This window comes from Onychomys torridus, chromosome 3 (assembly GCF_903995425.1).
Source record: "Onychomys torridus chromosome 3, mOncTor1.1, whole genome shotgun sequence".
NCBI classification, from domain to species: domain Eukaryota; kingdom Metazoa; phylum Chordata; class Mammalia; order Rodentia; family Cricetidae; genus Onychomys; species Onychomys torridus.
In genome coordinates this window covers 96406168-96423498 of record NC_050445.1, presented here as the reverse complement: position 1 = coordinate 96423498, position 17331 = coordinate 96406168, and the positions used below count along the sequence as shown (strand labels likewise).

The 17331-nt window shown below is 38.6% G+C and overlaps 1 protein-coding gene across 3 annotated transcripts in view; it reads right to left on the bottom strand.

Moving 5' to 3' along the window:
• The window catches only part of Cntn4 (contactin 4), a 1000458-nt gene that overhangs the window by 198598 nt on the left and 784529 nt on the right, over positions 1-17331 (bottom strand). For all 3 annotated transcript variants that reach the window (XM_036181073.1, XM_036181074.1, XM_036181075.1), the window contains 2 exons: positions 3940-4042; positions 695-879 (listed from right to left, as the gene is read on the bottom strand). In XM_036181073.1, coding sequence (XP_036036966.1) covers positions 695-879; positions 3940-4042 — 288 coding nt within the window. The remainder of the gene's footprint in view (positions 1-694; positions 880-3939; positions 4043-17331) is intronic.

Genomic DNA, 17331 nt, shown 5'->3' with positions numbered 1-17331 from the left:
CAATACAGATGATTTGATCAGAAAAGGGAAAACCTTCACATTAAAAAAAAATCTATGTGATGAGATATTTTTTATGCTCTTCTCTGAGGTCCACTCTGAGAACTAAATTTGGGCAGTGTACATTTTGAAATGTTTATTCTACCATATTAAATTGCTGTTGAGTAGGAGCAATTACAAAGGATTAGGATGAGCCTCAATTCAAAATTCAAATGAAACACAGAGCTTCAAACACACACACACACACACACACACACACACACACACACACACACACACACACGAATAACAAATGATTTCTGGTGTCAGGCTTATATCTCAATGGGAGAGAATAACAGGAAATAGTCTCTTGTAGGAGTGTGTTCACACTACCATCCACCTCCTAAACACATCAGCTTAATTCCTTCCTCTCTGCTCTTTCAACATCCTTGCCCCCACCTACACTTTCCACACCCAGAGTCATCGAGGTCATGCTAATTATATAGAAAAGGAAGAGCCTTAAACAATCCTATTCTACACGATTCAAAAAAAAAACAACAAAAAAACAAAAAAAAACAAAAACCAAAAACCAAAAACCAAAAAACCAAAAAACAAACCAACCAAAGAAACCCCCTCCAACTGCAGACCTGCCAGTGCATGCTTTTACTATGAAACAGTTCTGTTGCATGCCAAATAATAAGTAGAACTGAAAACTTACCATAAAAGGTTAACTGTCCCTTAGCTACGTTTTTGCCTCTAGTGTTTTCAGCCACACATTCATATGAGCCAGCATCTTCCTGCTGAAAATTGGGAATTTCCAGAATTCCATTTGACTTGTGTCTTCTGGCTTTCCTTGCTATCGGCTTTCCATCAGCTCTCCGCCACAGAATAGTTGGGACTGGGCTGAGAGTGAGAAGAAAATGGGATGGATCAAATTAAAGAAAGCTCTATCTCATTTTTAAATTGACGCTGATAACCCCTTCCATTGTCTCCAAAGTTAGGAGCACATTAAAACATTCCCCAAATTTCATTCCTATATTACCATTATTTAAGCAACATCTCTATCTCTAGCGTTATTCACTTCATGTTTTTCTTAAAAATCAACATTCTTAACATTAAAGAATGTAATCAAGCTCCTATGTACCATTACCATGGAACGGAGCATTTTTAATAAGTTAATTTTATAATTTTCTAATATATCAGGTTTTTCTAAATTGTAGCTATTAAAATAAAAATGTTTAGGCACATACATGGTGGAATTAAAGAGGAGGAAACTTCCCACACATCCCTCCCACTGAGATTGGGTCCATATCTACTCCCCCCAAACTTGTTGGGTTCTTCAACCTGACTAATAAGTAGACAGGAGTGATATTGAGTTGATTTCTAGATTCAGGCATTAAGAGACAGACAGATTCCATGCTTGGAACACTCTCTTTCAGGCACCTATGTGAAGTTCACCTTAATCCTGCCACACAGAGGTTGATTCATGGAGGTTCTCCTAACAATAGACCCAATTGGCCTCATCATCCAACCTTGCCTCCAAGATGCCAGAAATGTGAACACTTCTTTGAGGTCTCCACACTACTGTGTGCCAGTTTCACACCATGGGAACCTTAGAGGCATCACACAGACCAAAAATTCACCCAGCTAAGCTTTGCTTGGATTCAACCCAGAGATCATGAGATAATGACATGGCGTCAGCAGTTCGGGCCTTCTAAGTTTGTGATGCAGTAGTAGAGAGCAGAAACAACGTATTCTTCTAAATGTTATATCCAGCAATGTGAATAGCACACTGTAAGTTACACCCACATATTGAACAAGGGATAGTAAAAGTAATGAGCTCATAAAATGTGGAAACTACAACCTAATTGCTGTCCTAGAGGAGCAATTCACTCATGACAACCTGAGCTGGGTAACACAGTTGTCCTTATTGTCATTTACATATTGGTGATCTCTCCAATTTATAGTGGTCCATTTGGAAGGTGGTTTGTGGAAACAATAATTAAAGTAGCAAGAAGAAGAAAAGAGCAATCTGTGGGGTCTTAATGTACTCTCAAGGCATCTATCATCCTCTTGCCATAACTGTTTGGAACACATCTTAAATTGCCAAGGAGGGCAGCGTGTCTGCAAATGAGTGGTTTTTAAGCTAACTGCAGCTTTTAGGATTGTGGCTTCCTAGCAGGGGATACAATTATTTACTTATTTATTTTTCATAGAAACATTCACAGAGAAGTAATTACACTAAAGACTTGCCAATCTTCTCTGGGAAAATTGAGTTGGTATTTAAAAAATTAAAGCTATCAAATCTACTATATTTGTTTTAAAATAATTTAAGTTCATTAAGCAGACACCAACTCAAGATGCAGGAGGGCTCCATCAGAAGCACATTACAGGGGCCTTTATATTCAATCATATATATACTTAATATATGCCTTTAAACACAACTGTACTTAGGCTTGTCTTCTACTCTTAAGTGGGCCATGATGGTGTGTTTCAATAGCTAGACATGCATATCCAAACATTTCTGTGTGGATTTGAGGAACCCAATTTGTGTCTTTTGTTTTTATTTTACCACCATTCAAGCATTGTGAATAGACTTTAATTCATAGTCCCTTTGGAAGTGTGAGGAATGTGAATTTTGCTTTCTCCAGGGAGGGTTTTGTAAAGTGTCATCTTGCAAAGATTGCCAAATATAGACCCCAACGATTGAGTCACCTGCTCTTGCTATCTCCCTGGTTGTTTCATAGGTTCACAGAAAGACTTTAAAAATTAAGATCAACCACATCACAATGTGTGCAATCTGCCTTTCTGCTCAGGAACAAATCATTGCCATTTTCTGTGTCTCACATGTGGCTTTACAGCTTGCTTTTCATGTCTGTGCAACACTTGGTCCTGTAGCTATGTCATAATTTATACACTGTGGTAAGTTTTTAGGAGATACAAAATTACCACTGTGTGAAACCTCATCAAAGTAAAGATACTGCTGTGGTCCACACTGCCACAACTTGAAAACAATCATTCCATTAGAGTTGAAAATAAAATTGGAAATGCAAAGAACGCCTAAAGTTTCTGTGAATCACAAGACATTTCATTTCAGAATATTATACACTGAGACAAGGACTGAGCAAGAACTCGTGTTGTGACTTTTGTCAATACTTAGGCACAGAGGAAACAGACAGAATTAAGAATGAGTAGCAGGCTAGATGGGACTGGGCAAAAACACTAATGTAGACCATTAAAATCCCTAAGGGCCCCAGCATTCTCTCTGCTGGTGGTGGTTTACGTTGTGGAAGCCAAACCATTCCTGTTGGTTACTGGCATATAAAAATCCCAGCTGATCTACATTTCCTTTCTGATGCCCTCTGGCAGATCCTCTATGGAAAGGCTAAGTGCTTTCCAAGTAGGTTTCTTTAAGTGAAATCCAGATGGAATAATAAAGTTGTGAATAATTTTCAGACCACTCTAAGATAGACTCTTAGAAAGCAGCTCTTCTCTATGTCTAACAAGAGCAGAAGGGAATCCAAATGAGAGAGAAGAGTTTAGCAATTTGAAAAGAAATTCAAGAAAAAATTTTATGTATCCTCTGTAAACGGGCCCAGCATGAAAGTTCCCATTTTTCCCAATAGTCAGCTTGCCTGTACCTCAAATGAAGGCCATTGTTTTCCTGTCATTCTGGGCTAGACAGCATGTGCATTACAGGTCATAATCATAGAATGAAATACTTTTTCAGAGTCATCTGTTCTCCTCTCCTTTGTGACCATGTCAATCGTGGCAGCCCAATCCTTCTGGAGCCATTACCTGTCTTTCTCCATAGGAAGAGGACAGAATCAAAGATGCAAGCACAGAATTACAGAGAGAGAAAGACGACTTGATTTTCAGACAGCTCAGAAACCATCGCTGTGAGCACCGAAGATAATTCTCTACCTGCCAGAGCTAAGGGGAGGAGGGACAACCAGAACTTACTTTCCTAAGGCAAAGCATTCCAACTTGACCGTTGTTCCTTTCTCAGCTGGGACTGTTTCTGGAAACTGCACTTCTATTTTGGGCTCATATTCACCCATCACCCCTGTGAACAAACAAAGAAACTAAGTCTCAGAGGTTCCGTCAAGATGTACATAAGTTTTTCCTGTCACCTAAAATACTCCTGTGCACTGATAGGCGCACACTTAATTCCTTCATCTGAAATAGGCTCTACTCCAATACCATGTGACTCCAGCTTTTCTTCCAGTCTCTTGGAGAGAAAAATTCATGTCACAGCATTTACACCACCTACAGAGGATTACATTCTCTGTGCTTCTCAGAAGTACTTTGTAAAGGTCGCTTGGGGTGGGGAAGGAAAAAGAATTGATATACTCCTAGTCAGTAGAAATACCACTCCCTTGGGAACACATGGCACAGAACATTAAACTATTTATAAACACTTTAAAAATACATCCTTTGTGGTGTCCACATAGTGGTTTCTCAGAGTCATTCTCTGGCCACAGTGTTTATTCACACCAGAGGCCAATCTGAAGGGATCTAAGCAAGTACATTCAAGGCAGCCTCAGAAGCTGTATTCTATGTTGTCAACCCATAACAAATGGTTAGGACTTACAGCCTGCAATTTTTACATGTGCTTGTCCTACCTTGGTAGTCATAATCCCCCATATGGAGAAAGATGACAGTCACAGTGACAACCCAATGTTGTGACTAAAAACATATCATTTACTTTCTATCAATACCTATCAATATTATCTTGACTCATTAGCTAAGGCTGCCCACTAGTTTAATATGCTTATTTCTATTTCATCTCTGGATAATTCCATAATTATTGATTCAACAGTACTGGCAAAGAGTTTGGGGTTATCAAGTTCATTGCAAAATGAATGGTTGCTCCAGTTCATCTCTCATATTGCCCCCCCCATCCCCACTCCTTAGTCAGAGCAAAGAGAAATGAAAGGTTTCAGAAGAAAAGAGTAACAAGGAACGGATGGGCACAGGTGCAGGAACAAAGCAAACTGATTTTATTCATTTTGCAAACACTTTCCACGTGCTGGTTCAGAAAACGGAGTGGCACCACAAGGATCTAATCAGTCCACAAAAGAACAGCTCAGCACTATGAGTTAGATATTTCCAGTGTTGCTGGGTTTGCTGTGAGGGCTATTGTGGAGGGGTGAACTCGAACACAGTTCTGACGTTGCTGTTTGCTTGTCTTTTCTTTTTCTAGACTAAAGACTAGCTGTAGAAGGGACTTTGAGATAACTTCCCCACTGTCCTTAAAAAGAATCTTTTTAGATTCATTTACTTTATATATATGAGTGTTTTGCCTGCATGCATGTATGTAGGCAGTCTGAGTGTGTGGTATCTAAGGAAGTCAGTGGAAGCCACTGGATCCCCTGGAACTGGAGTTACAGATGGTGATGAGCCTCTATGTGCATGCTGGAAACTGAATCTTGGTCCTCTGCAGAAATAAGTGCTTTTAACTGCTGAACCATCTCTTCTAGGGTCATTAAGTTTGATGTTCCTGAATACACACTTCTGTGCATCTAGGGGCGGTCATAGTTAGGGCCTTTTAGAGCAAGGGATCGAGACAACTTGAGTTCTCAAAAGCGTACAACTGCTGTTGATAGCCATCCTTCCTTTTACAAGGGATGCTGTAATTTCAAAGGGGCTAACACTCTATTTTCAGTCCCACCAATATCTAGTTAATGGTCAAAGTTAAAACTCAAGGCTTGAGTCTTCACCTTTTACTCTGACCTTTCTCTATTGTAGTATATAAAACTGTCAAAGTAAATTAAAACACACCAGAGCCACATTTGGCTTGTTCGCAAACAAAGCTATTTCCCTTTTTTTTCATCAAGTCTCTGCCATAATTCCTCTAGCACCTACATTTGACTGCTTCCCTTTGAGCATTAGCACAAAGCTGACTGGGTAATGGTGTGGTGCATACTAACAACAGCATTCACACGCAGCTGCTGAACTTGCTAACAAACCGTCTGTACGGTTGAATCATCATCCCATAAATATCAGTAGTATGACTTGGAGTGCGGAGAGCACGTTAACACCTTTGGTGCTGTGCATGTGGCTGTATACTCTGAGATTGGTGTTAATTGAAAAAAAAAAAGAGATGCCTTAAGAGGAGGAAGTCTTTGTCTCCCCAGGAAATCGAGACAATTTGCATGGCAGTATATCGCATGTTGAATGGAGAGGAGACAATAAGGTTAAAAATATTAGCAGCAAGGATGCCTTGGAAGTGATTGGCTTTGTCCCTGTCTTACCTTTTTATATTGTCATTACATGTACATCATGCTTCTCTAGTGAATCTATGAAGAGTATAGCGAGGAGAAAGTGTATTTTATATAACCCTATTCTGAGCATCAGTGTGCATGGAGACTCAATGTCCAGATTGTCGAATATCTATTTCCCTATCCTAAAAGTTCTATCTATTAGAGTGTGGATTTGGAGTCTCCTTTTGTAGAACTGTTACATAAAACTCCCATTCTACCCCTCTGAATACTGTACTCTCTAGCCCACTGTGGTTTGTGAATGACTGGAAAGAACCAACATTTCTTCTGCTTCATTTCTTACCGTTTCCATAGTACTTAAAAAAACAACCAAACAAACATTTTTTAAGATATAACTTGCATATTAACAATTTACTAATTTTAATGGTACAGTTCAATGATTCTTATCAAGTTTGTTTACACATTCCACTGTCACCATAATCTGGTTTCTGAGCACTTTCAATACCCAAACCATATCTGTGATGCCCATTACTGCTAATTTCCAGCCCCAGTACAACACAGCACAGACTGCAGCAGCCTCTGACCTGCTTTCAGCACAATCTAACTGCTCTGGGCATTTCATAGTAATGGGATCATATATCTGCATCCTTTTAAAAATATTTACTTCTTTTTATTTTATTTTCATGAGTGTTTCCCTTGTGTATGTATGTGCATCACATATATGTCTGGTTCCTTTGGAATTCAGAAGGGGGGACCAGATCTTTTGGAAATAACATTCTGGACAGTTGTGAGCAGCCATGTAGGTTCTGGGAACTGAATCTGGATCCATGGAAAGAGCAGCCATAGTTTTTAACTGACTGCTTCTCTCCAGTCCCCAGTTGGTGTCATCCTTATCTGGCTTCTTTTACATGACATGCTTTCAAGGCCCATGCTATAGCACACCAACATTCTGTTTGACCTGTTTTAAAAAAAGGATGCCACTGTAGGAATATCCCACATTTTATTTATAAGATGAAAATTTGCATTAGTTTCATAGTGCTACTATAACAAAAAACTACAAAGCAAGCAGTTGAAAGTAACACATTTTGCCATAGTTCTGGAGGCATGTACAGTTCTGAGCTCTATGACTCTGGGTCTTGCTTCTTTCTAGGTTCTGAAGGTAGCTGTTAATCTGCAGTGTTCCTTGGCTTGTAGTTATGCCATTCAAATATCTGCCTTTGTTTTCAGATGACTCTTTCTCTATATCTTCTCTGTGGATGAAAGCCCCATCTATTGCAGGATGACCTCATTTTAATTATCTGGACTCATAATGATCCTAGTTCTTAATAAAGCTCCATTTTAAGGATGGAGGTGGGAAGAGGTAAGATGCAACATACTGCAACACTGACTGATGACCATTTGGGCAGCTGCCATATTTAGCTATTGCCAATGATGCTTCAGTGAGCCATGATGTGATTTGTGGGGCATATATTCATTTGCTTTATGTTCTCTGTGACATTCATATAAATGACCCTTTGCTGATTTACGTTTTACTTCAAATCCTCAAAGTAATGTTTTCTGCCCATTCTTTCTAAACTCTGCCCCTACTACTAATTTCTATTAGCATTTCCTTTCCTTCATGTTACTTATCCCAATGTAAGACTCTCTCATTTGTTTATGTATTTAATAGCTTTCACCCAGATGAGAAAACGTATCACCAAGTGATGTATCTGTGTTTTTCATACTTGTATTCCTATCTTAGATTCCCAGTCTCTTAATAGGCATTCAGTAAATCACTATGGACATAAAACACCTTAAAAACTCCAGGGCACCTCTCAACAGTGTGACTGTTTCCTATCATCATCTTTATAGATAACTATAAACAAGATATTTCCTCCATTGTATATTGAATCTTGAGGAATAAAAATTTAGTTTTTTTCTTTGTCATTCACAAAACCTATCTCAGTAATGACAGGAATGTGAGAACAGTGAGATGAACGGGAAGGTGTGGCAAGAAGAAAAGATAGGAGGCATGGGGCACTTTCAACATGGCCTAGAATAGTTAGGGGCACATGCTGTTTTCCCGCCACGGGAGTCATTTACTATATATCCTTGTGGTTTTCATTTACTAACATCAACTGTGTAGCTTGTTTTTCTAGACACATAGGGTTAGTTTCTTGGTATATAGAGTGATCCATATTTATAGCTCTATAAATATGAACAAAGAATTATCAGTAAGAACAGACTGATCTGAATATACAGTAGCAGTTACAGTACATAAAGATGATTTTCACTGCCGCTTACAGTAACATCAGTGCATATAATGAGTAACCTCGACTTATTGTATGAATAAGAGAAGCACTTCTCTCCAAGTATATTGTGAACAGTATTTTGGGAAACCCATGTGGAAGTGCTCCATCTAATCCGGGCTACATCTGGTGCAGGCTGCATTTTATTTGGCTACTTCTTTTATTTTAACTATTTCGGCCTTTATTTTTTACATCAAAAATCAAATCTGTTTCCTTTCTGTTTGTGGGGAAACAAAAGGCTGTGTAAAATACAGACATATCTTTTTAGGTCATTTCTCTGACCACCTGGACACGTTTGAACTTAATTGATCCACAGATGGTCTGGTGGTTTACAAAGCAAGGCCATTGACAGAATTACTCCTGAATCCTTTTTCCATCTTCACAAAGGTGGGAGATATTAAAGTTTAGGTATATCTACTTAACCAAGATAAACTAGAGGGAATGTATACAATACACTCTGGTTCACCCAGGAAACATAATCTGCTACATTTTTCTTCCATATAGATGAAATGATTTTCCCATCATGTCCAACCTTAAAAAGACACACTTTCCTTTATATATTTATCTGAGAGGTTGATAAACCAGCCTGGGCTTATGAAAATGCAGTTTCAATGTTTTCTGTTCTTTGGAACTAGACATCCACTATAACAGTTGTAAGAGTTACATAAAGCCCCTGAAATTCCTGATGTCAAAGTTCCCAAAAGGCAAGGTCTTTGTTCTGTTTATGCTACAGTAGAACTTAATAAATATTAACATCAATCATAAAGTATTCAGTACGCTTGGCAAAGGAGGCTGGGGCTCACCAAGGTTAACACTGTCCTGATTTCTGTTTTTACAACTTTTACAAGGCTACTGGTTTTTGGTACGTTGCCTGGTGATATGGCATACTTAAACAATGATGAATTGCTTACTGTGTGTAAAAGCTGATTTTGTGAGGAAACCTGGCTAGAAGTTCCCTGGTGTTTATTCAGAAGCAGTCATTCATTCTGTGATTGCAGTCACCCGAGGGCTTTAGTTTCTAATTTCCAGAGCAGAATGAAAGCCCGAGGTTTTGGAGCGGTAGTTCCAAGTAGCTCCCAGGTGCTGCTGCTGCTGATAGCTTGACTAAAACACCTTGAGTGCCCTATCCTAACTCTGAGTGAAGCAAGATGTCTGACCTGACATGAATAAACCTGTCCTTTGTGAGCCAGTCATGGTGGGAGATCCCAGGAATGGAGTTCTACCAGCAATGAGGCAATTGAAAGCCACAACTTTGTTGATGATCTTGTGGGTAGAGATTGCTTCAGATTTAAAATCTGGACACTTATTAAGGGTTGTCTGTCCCATGTCTGTAGGAACACAGGATTTAAGGAAAGAAATGACAATTTACAGACGATGAAAGTGAAATCAGCCCCATGCTGCTCTTGTTTAAGTACAATTTGCAGAGCACTGTGCCGGCAGAAGGAAGACAGTTTGCAAAACTGTGCACCGAAAGATTTTTGCCAACGTCTGCCTTAGCTGGAATCTGTGCTTGCTAAATTAAACCACAGATGGAACGAACATTTACTAACTTCCACTGAGTGGGATTATCTACTGAAAAAAAAAATAATTGCCAAAATTGTTTTGGAAAAAGTTTCTGCATTGACTTTCTTGAAAAACAAGTCACATGGTGTATGTTCCATTAACCTAAAAATATTTGGAAATATCTGATTAGTCACACAAGTTTCCTTGGCTGAGTTTACCATTGTGGCCTTTAAAAAAAAAAAAGCACAATTTTTTCCTTAGTATGAAGGGAAATCTGATGAAATTCTGAGGATTGGTCGAGGTTTACTTCTGTTTCTGAGATAAAATCTATGACCAAAAGAGATTTAGAGAGGAAACAGCTTATTTGACTTACACATCATCATCCTAGTCCATCACTGAGAGATGTCAGGGCACTAACATGGCAGGGACCATGAAAAATATTTCTTACTGGCTTGCTTTCCATACTGTGCTCAGCCTGCTTTCTTATATGACCCAGGGGTGGCACCACCCACAGTGGGCTAGGCCCTGCCCCATCAATTATTAATCCAGAAATGCACCTCCCATGTGCCATGGGCTCATCTGATGGACTCAGTTCCTCAGCTGAGGTGCCCTCTTCCCAGATACTCTAGTTTGTGTCAAAGTGACAAAAAAAAACCAAAAAACAAACAAAAAAAAACCACCAGAGGATTCCATGTATCACTACCCACAGTCTAAACAAGAATCTTCTCATTGCTAGAGAAAGGTAAGGCAGTATACCATGTGTGTTTTACTATCAGGACCTTAGAATGATCTCTAAACCCATGAAAAATGAAAGTAAATGCATTCTTTGTCCTAAATAATATCTGCACTGCCTTCCTTTCTATTCAATAGTTAATGCAGAGAGAACTTTTTCCAGAAGGCTCGAGCACGTATCTCTGCTTGGCCAGGAGAGTGTCTGCTTACTTGAATGCCTGAGGTAACTTGCTGTATCCAGTATGTGCAACTAAGTATAGGATATTGAGCTATTTATTTTGTCTCCTTTGAGGATACTCATACATACTAAAATTTTCTTCATGTTGTTCTAAATTAATTCTCTCTTTGTCTCTGTATGTAAAGACACTAACTGAAATCAGTAGAGGCACTATTGATAGATAGTTTTTTGAAATTTAATGACAGCATCAGTCTCAGAAGTCAGCAAAGCTTTTTAGTAAAAGGTCAGAGAGCACAGTATTCATTTGGACATTGTGGGTAGAAGGGCTTAACTCTCTCATTGTACTTTGCAAATAGTCTTGGACAAATGCCTGCCAATTGACAGGTGAGTGTGTGCTAATAAAACCTTATCAAATAAAAACAGGTGGTAGGCCTGGGAGCCATAATGGGCTGACCCTAAGCACTGAGAAAATGGAGAAGATAGTAACAGCTGAAAGAACAGTGTAATCAACAGGCTATTAGAACTAACAAGAGGTTTCAATAGGTTTAGCAGATATCAAATAACTTTTACGAGCAGAAGCATTCTTTAACAAGCAATAACAAATTAGATAGTATGGTTATAAACAAAGTACCATTTAGAATAGCAATAAAATGATAGAATAATCTAGAAATGATCCAAAAATAGCTAACTTATCAGTGTGGAAAAATGTAAAACTTTTACGTATTGAAACAGGCCACAGGTAAGGCTTGCCTACAAGGAGTTTCCCAGCACTGAGTAGCTTCTGCTGGGAACTCTTTTCTCATTTTAGGTCACCCAACATTTCCTGGGAGATCCTCAAGACCATGCAAGTGTCTCTCACACATGAGTTGTCAATCGAGTCATAATTCCATCCCCATTCATGATTCTGTAGCTTTGGCATATCACTGAAAGGGAATCTGTTTTAATGCTGCACTCACATGCATTATAACCTCACTCTTGATTCCCATGCCCACTTAGATATCCTAACTTTACTATTTCCGAGTACAGAAAAACTTGCATATTCTTACTGGAAAACTTACAAAGTGTTTCCTCAATATTTATTGGTTAAATATATGATCAAGACTTTGGTGCCGGGCGATAATCCCAGCACTCGGGAGGCAGAGGCAGGCAGATCTCTGTGAGTTAGAGGCCAACCTGGACTACAGAGTGAGTTCCAGGAAAGGCGCAAAGCTACACAGAAACCCTGTCTTGAGAATTCAGTTTTATAATCCCAATAAAACTAGGTCCTTTGCTAGTTTGGAGTTCTCTAAGATTGTGTTTTCATGGGCTGAAAACTGGCTTTTTTGACTTCATAGTATACTGCACATCAGGCATACTGAACAGATGTTTCCTAACTGATTAGCCAAGTGACCATCCAAGACCTTTGGCCTCCGTGGACCTGAAATGGAATTGGCTGGAATAGAGATCTAAAGATGGCTGCCAAGTTCCTAAGCTTGTCAAACCTTCGGAAGATCCACAGCCATTAAGACTCTATTAAATCAGATTAGCTATGGCAGCTTTGAGAAACATCTCATATCCTTTAGTCATTTAGATGTTCTCCTCAAACATGTTTTACGCCCACAGATCCTTAACTGTGATGTTGTTAGAAAATTAAAAACAAGACATGATTGCTGTGACAAAGCTGCATGAAAGTTGCAATTAAAAGTGATACTTACATAAAGGAGAAAGTTTTGGGGAGAAATACTTCAATAATACAAAATTACATTGAAATCGAGGACATATACTTTTGCCTGTTGCCTAGATGCAGGGTTATCAATAAAAGACTCTAAGTAGGTCAAGTACACACCAAAAGAAATACTCTAAATGCTCTAATGTCTTTTTTTTTTTAAATCCGACTCCTAGGTTAATTAAGTGGCTCATAAATAAAGCTGATTTATTCATAAAGACAAATGGTGTTTGCTAGGGCCCCCATGAGACTTAAATGCAGGTTGGAGAAATATTAGGAACACTTACTGTGAGCAGTTAGCAAGATTGTAATGGAGGAAACGAGATAGAGGCAATACATTTCCAAAAATCCCTCTTTTTGTTTTATTTATATAGTTTGATGTTTTCTTTGGTATAAATTTGGAACTCTAGAATGGGCTGTGTGTTGTGGCACACGTTTTTAATGTTGATAGAGAGATGGGGGCTCATTCCTTGATCCCAGCGTAGTGAAGGTGTACTTTGCTGCCTGCTAAGATTTTTATGTGAAGGAAAGCTGACCCAGGGAGGAACATGTGTCTTGTCTGTAGAGTAGTGTTTTGTGTGACTTGATCTTTGCAAATTTTGATGTTGAAATAAACTGAAAAGCTGTGTCTAGAATTCCCTAAATGACAAGAAGCAATCTTAGAGATAATATAATACATATCGTACATTCATATGGCAAAGACAGCTAAGGACCAGAGACATGAGTTCACTATCTCATATTCCTTGGAAGTTGATCTGTTACTATACTCCACAATTCCATTACCTTTCCCTTCCTACACATGTTCGGAACATTTATTTTTGTCCACTTTGGGTGTTCTCTGAATCTAGGAGATGCTGAGATCATCATCATCTGGCCTTTCTTCCATTAGGTTAAAGCAAGATTTAAGGTAATAACATTAAATGCTTCAACACTAAGCCTGATCACTGTTTTCATGGCTGAATACTATTAAGTTAGGGAAAGAGGAGAAGACATGGGAAAACATGGTTAGGAGTTCCACTTATATTCTGAGAATATAAATGTACAATTTTAGTATTTTTAAAATTTTAATTTTTTTCAAGAATTTCTTACAGGAGTATTTTATTTCCACCATTTCCACCTCCCCTTCTTCTCCTCCATCTCCTCCTATTCCACCTATTCCCATTCAAATTCATGTTTTCATCTTTTTCAATTATTAATAGGTTCATGGGCTTTGGATTGACACTTTAGGATTCAATAACTTACAAGGAGAAAGCTAGAGGCAATGTCTTTCACTATTTTAATTTTATGCTGAAGTACAAGCATTCAAAAAGTAAATTTCACATAAAGACACACAGACATATATGCATATCCCTAAGATGTAAAAAAATACAAAGATTAAAACGAGAAAAGGATTTTGAAAACTTGCAAGGATAAATTTGTTGTTCCCTACTCCTTGGTATTTCTCCTACATAGAGTTAGTACTAGTTAGGGAAAACAGTTTAAAATATTTAACAACCAGTGTGCAAATCAAGGGCTCATCAAACAGAACCAGGCTGACGTCATCTTCCTCATCAGTTATCTTGGTACTAGTGAGCAAAACAAAACCTGCAAGCCAATCTCTAGCCAGTCTCAAAGAACACAGATAAAGGGCCAAGTCTAAGTACTCGTGATGCTCAGTTAAATGCTCATGTGAGTGATATATATCAGCCTCTTTATAGACTTCCTCATTTCACAAATGCTATTCTATGTTAACTCCTTTTGTCATGAGAGACTTCAGCGGGAGTGGAGGGCAATGGCTAAGGATATAGGAATAACCATTCAGGTTATTGTCAAACTCCACTATTTTTCTAGAATATGTTTTACAGTAATCTGGTACTTTTTATGGAAAATCTGGGACAAATTTAGGACCTGTACAGAAAGTATATAATACTCCAAGCTCATTGTTATTAATAGTCAGCATTAGGGCTAGTATTGATCAACAGACTACTGTACTGCCTCTAGTAATAGCTCACATGCACTTTTCCTATTTAAAATATTTTCCTTTTGGGATACCTAAGTGATAGGCACATGTTGCCTAATAACAACTTATGTCGTTTTTCATAGCACATCAAAAATATGTAGAAAAATAATTACATACTCTGAAACAAAATTCGACAATATCTGTCTAACAATTTTCAATTATATATTTTTCAGAAGAGAATACTGTGGATCAAGCAAGCTTTGGTTACTTGGAAGAATCCCAAATATAACATTAAAAAAAATCATTAAGGAAAAGAGAAAAAAAATATGCATGAGACTCCAGAGCCAAGGACAGCTTTTCCTGAATCTCAGTTAAACAGAGATTTATAGGGGCCAGGAGTCTGTCTGATACTGCCCTTCCTCTCTTCTGAGCTCCTCAGTAACCCCTTTCTCCCAAATCAAAGATGTAAAATTGGGTTGTCTTTAAATTCTGTCTCGCTCATCCCTAGGTAGTTGTGTGTTCACAATGCTCATGTGTGCAGGTATGCAGAGAGGCCAGGAGAGGGAGTCAAGTCCCCAGGAGCTAAGGCAGACATGATTGTGAGCTGCTCAAAATGTGTGCTGGGATCCAAAATGCGGGTTCTCTTAAAGTACAATATACACTCTTTACCGCCGAACCATCTCTCCAGGCCCAAATTTCAAAATTTTATGCCAAAATATAAATACTAAGAGTTTAACCTTTGAAAACACAATTCCGCCTATATTCCACAAACAAAAGTCCTTTCTGCATATTATAATAATTTTGTCAAAATAAAGTTTTATGAGCATATTTTAAGTAAGTTATTGATGCATATTTTTTATTTCATCAGTGCGAAACTACTTTGCATGTATTTCAATACACCAAGAATCTCTCTGAGGTAAATACTGCTATGTTAATTTTACTGATGAGTAAACAAACGCTAAGGAGCTTAAGCTGAAATTTCCCCGTGAAATAGCCAGTAAGTAACTGGTGGGCCTTGGTTCTACCCCGAGAGCCTGCTCCTCTTTCTGGCTTACTTCCTGGCCAAATATTGAATAAGGGTGGTGGAAGCAAGGGGGCGCACTCTGCGAAGTACTGGGTTACAGGAAGAGCCAGTGCAAAGGTACCTTGGGATAGGGCGTGGGGCACGTGGTGAATGCAATGAGATGGATCTAGAGCACCAGCCTGATTCCTGTCAACACCTGAGCCAAGATTCACGCTTCACTTTTTAGGACACTCTGGTGACCTTTTGGACTGGAAACAGAGAGACTAAGATCGCCTTCCTGGAACTCAAAAGACATGACTCCAGGAGCAGGGAAATGTAGGCTTTTAAGCTCCAGCTGTTCGCAGCAATGCAAAGCACCAGTTGTGGCAATTAGTTTAGCTGAGGCTTGAACTTCCTCTGCCTTACTTGTTATGTTTCTAAGTCAGAAGGAGGGTGTGAAATTTTGAGTGTGCTTCAGTGATCAAAACGACTGTACCCGTTCCACACTCCTTGCATATCATCAGCCTAACATAGCAGCTAAATACCAGCTCCTGTAGAGTGATAATTTCATTGATTTTTTTTTTTTACTCTCACAGAATAGACTTTATTAAGGCTGTCATCTTAATTTTGCAATCTCCTTTTGATTTATATCTCCATTCCTCTCTTACCTTCAGACAGGAGCTAATTAAATAACCTGTTTTGTGCTTAGTAATTGAGCTCATATTCATTTTATGTACTCTAGTCTAAATGAGAAAGATATTATAAATTTTTATCATGCAACTCTCATGCAAATTAAGAATGAATGGGCATTAATTGCTGAAGAATGAGGTATTTAGCCTGGTAATTCTGTGATGAAATATTCTAATACAAAGCATTGGTCATTTCTATGAAGATGGAGTAGATAATAAATTTTAGAAATAAATCTAAAAACCAAGCAAAAAGCAAAGTTGCTGCCAGCTTGAGGTATGCATGATGCTCTTGGACTTTCTGTGTTCCTAACTTTGGTTCCCATTTTCAAAGGCAGGAGTTTTCTGTGATGTTTGTCTTCTGCTGTGTTTGCTACACCCAATTCAATATTGCATTATGTTCATGACTTCACACACCAAGGCAGCTAATTTCTTTGATTAGATATTTTGGCATACATACATTTTGTTTAGAGACACAGCCCCCCCCCCCCCCCAATAGACTGTGTTTTAAAGTAATCTTGTACAAAATGCCACTGAATCAAATTCTTTTTTCATTTTTTTCTGGAAAGGTGGCATTTGTGTCTTTGGACAGAGCTGGTACCTTGCCTGACATTATTTTTTAAAACTGCCTCTCATGTAGCTCTTTATACTCACTAAATAGCTGAGGATGACCTGTGTACCTCATTCACCTGCCTCCACTTCCCAAGGTTGGGGATTTCATGCATATGCCACCATACCCAGGTTCATGCAGAACTGGGGACTGAACCTGGAGTTTTATGCATGCTAGACAGGAATTGTATCAGCTGAGCCTGAGCTATATCTTCAGTCCATATTGCCTACATTTTAAACTGATGACTGTTTGGTTTTGTGAGTACAATGCAGCATAATAATTTAACAATAATCCACCATAGTAATTTGACTTTTGCTGTGCTGCAGCGAGGATGCTAGTGTCCAGTACAGAGTCTGATGAAGGCTGGAAAGTCTTTTCTTAAGTAGAATGAAGATGGAAAAGTTAGTAACCCACACAGATCTATCAGGTGAGTATTGTGGCAGAGAAAGCAACCGCAACACTTACAACAGGTCTAGCTGTCACGAAC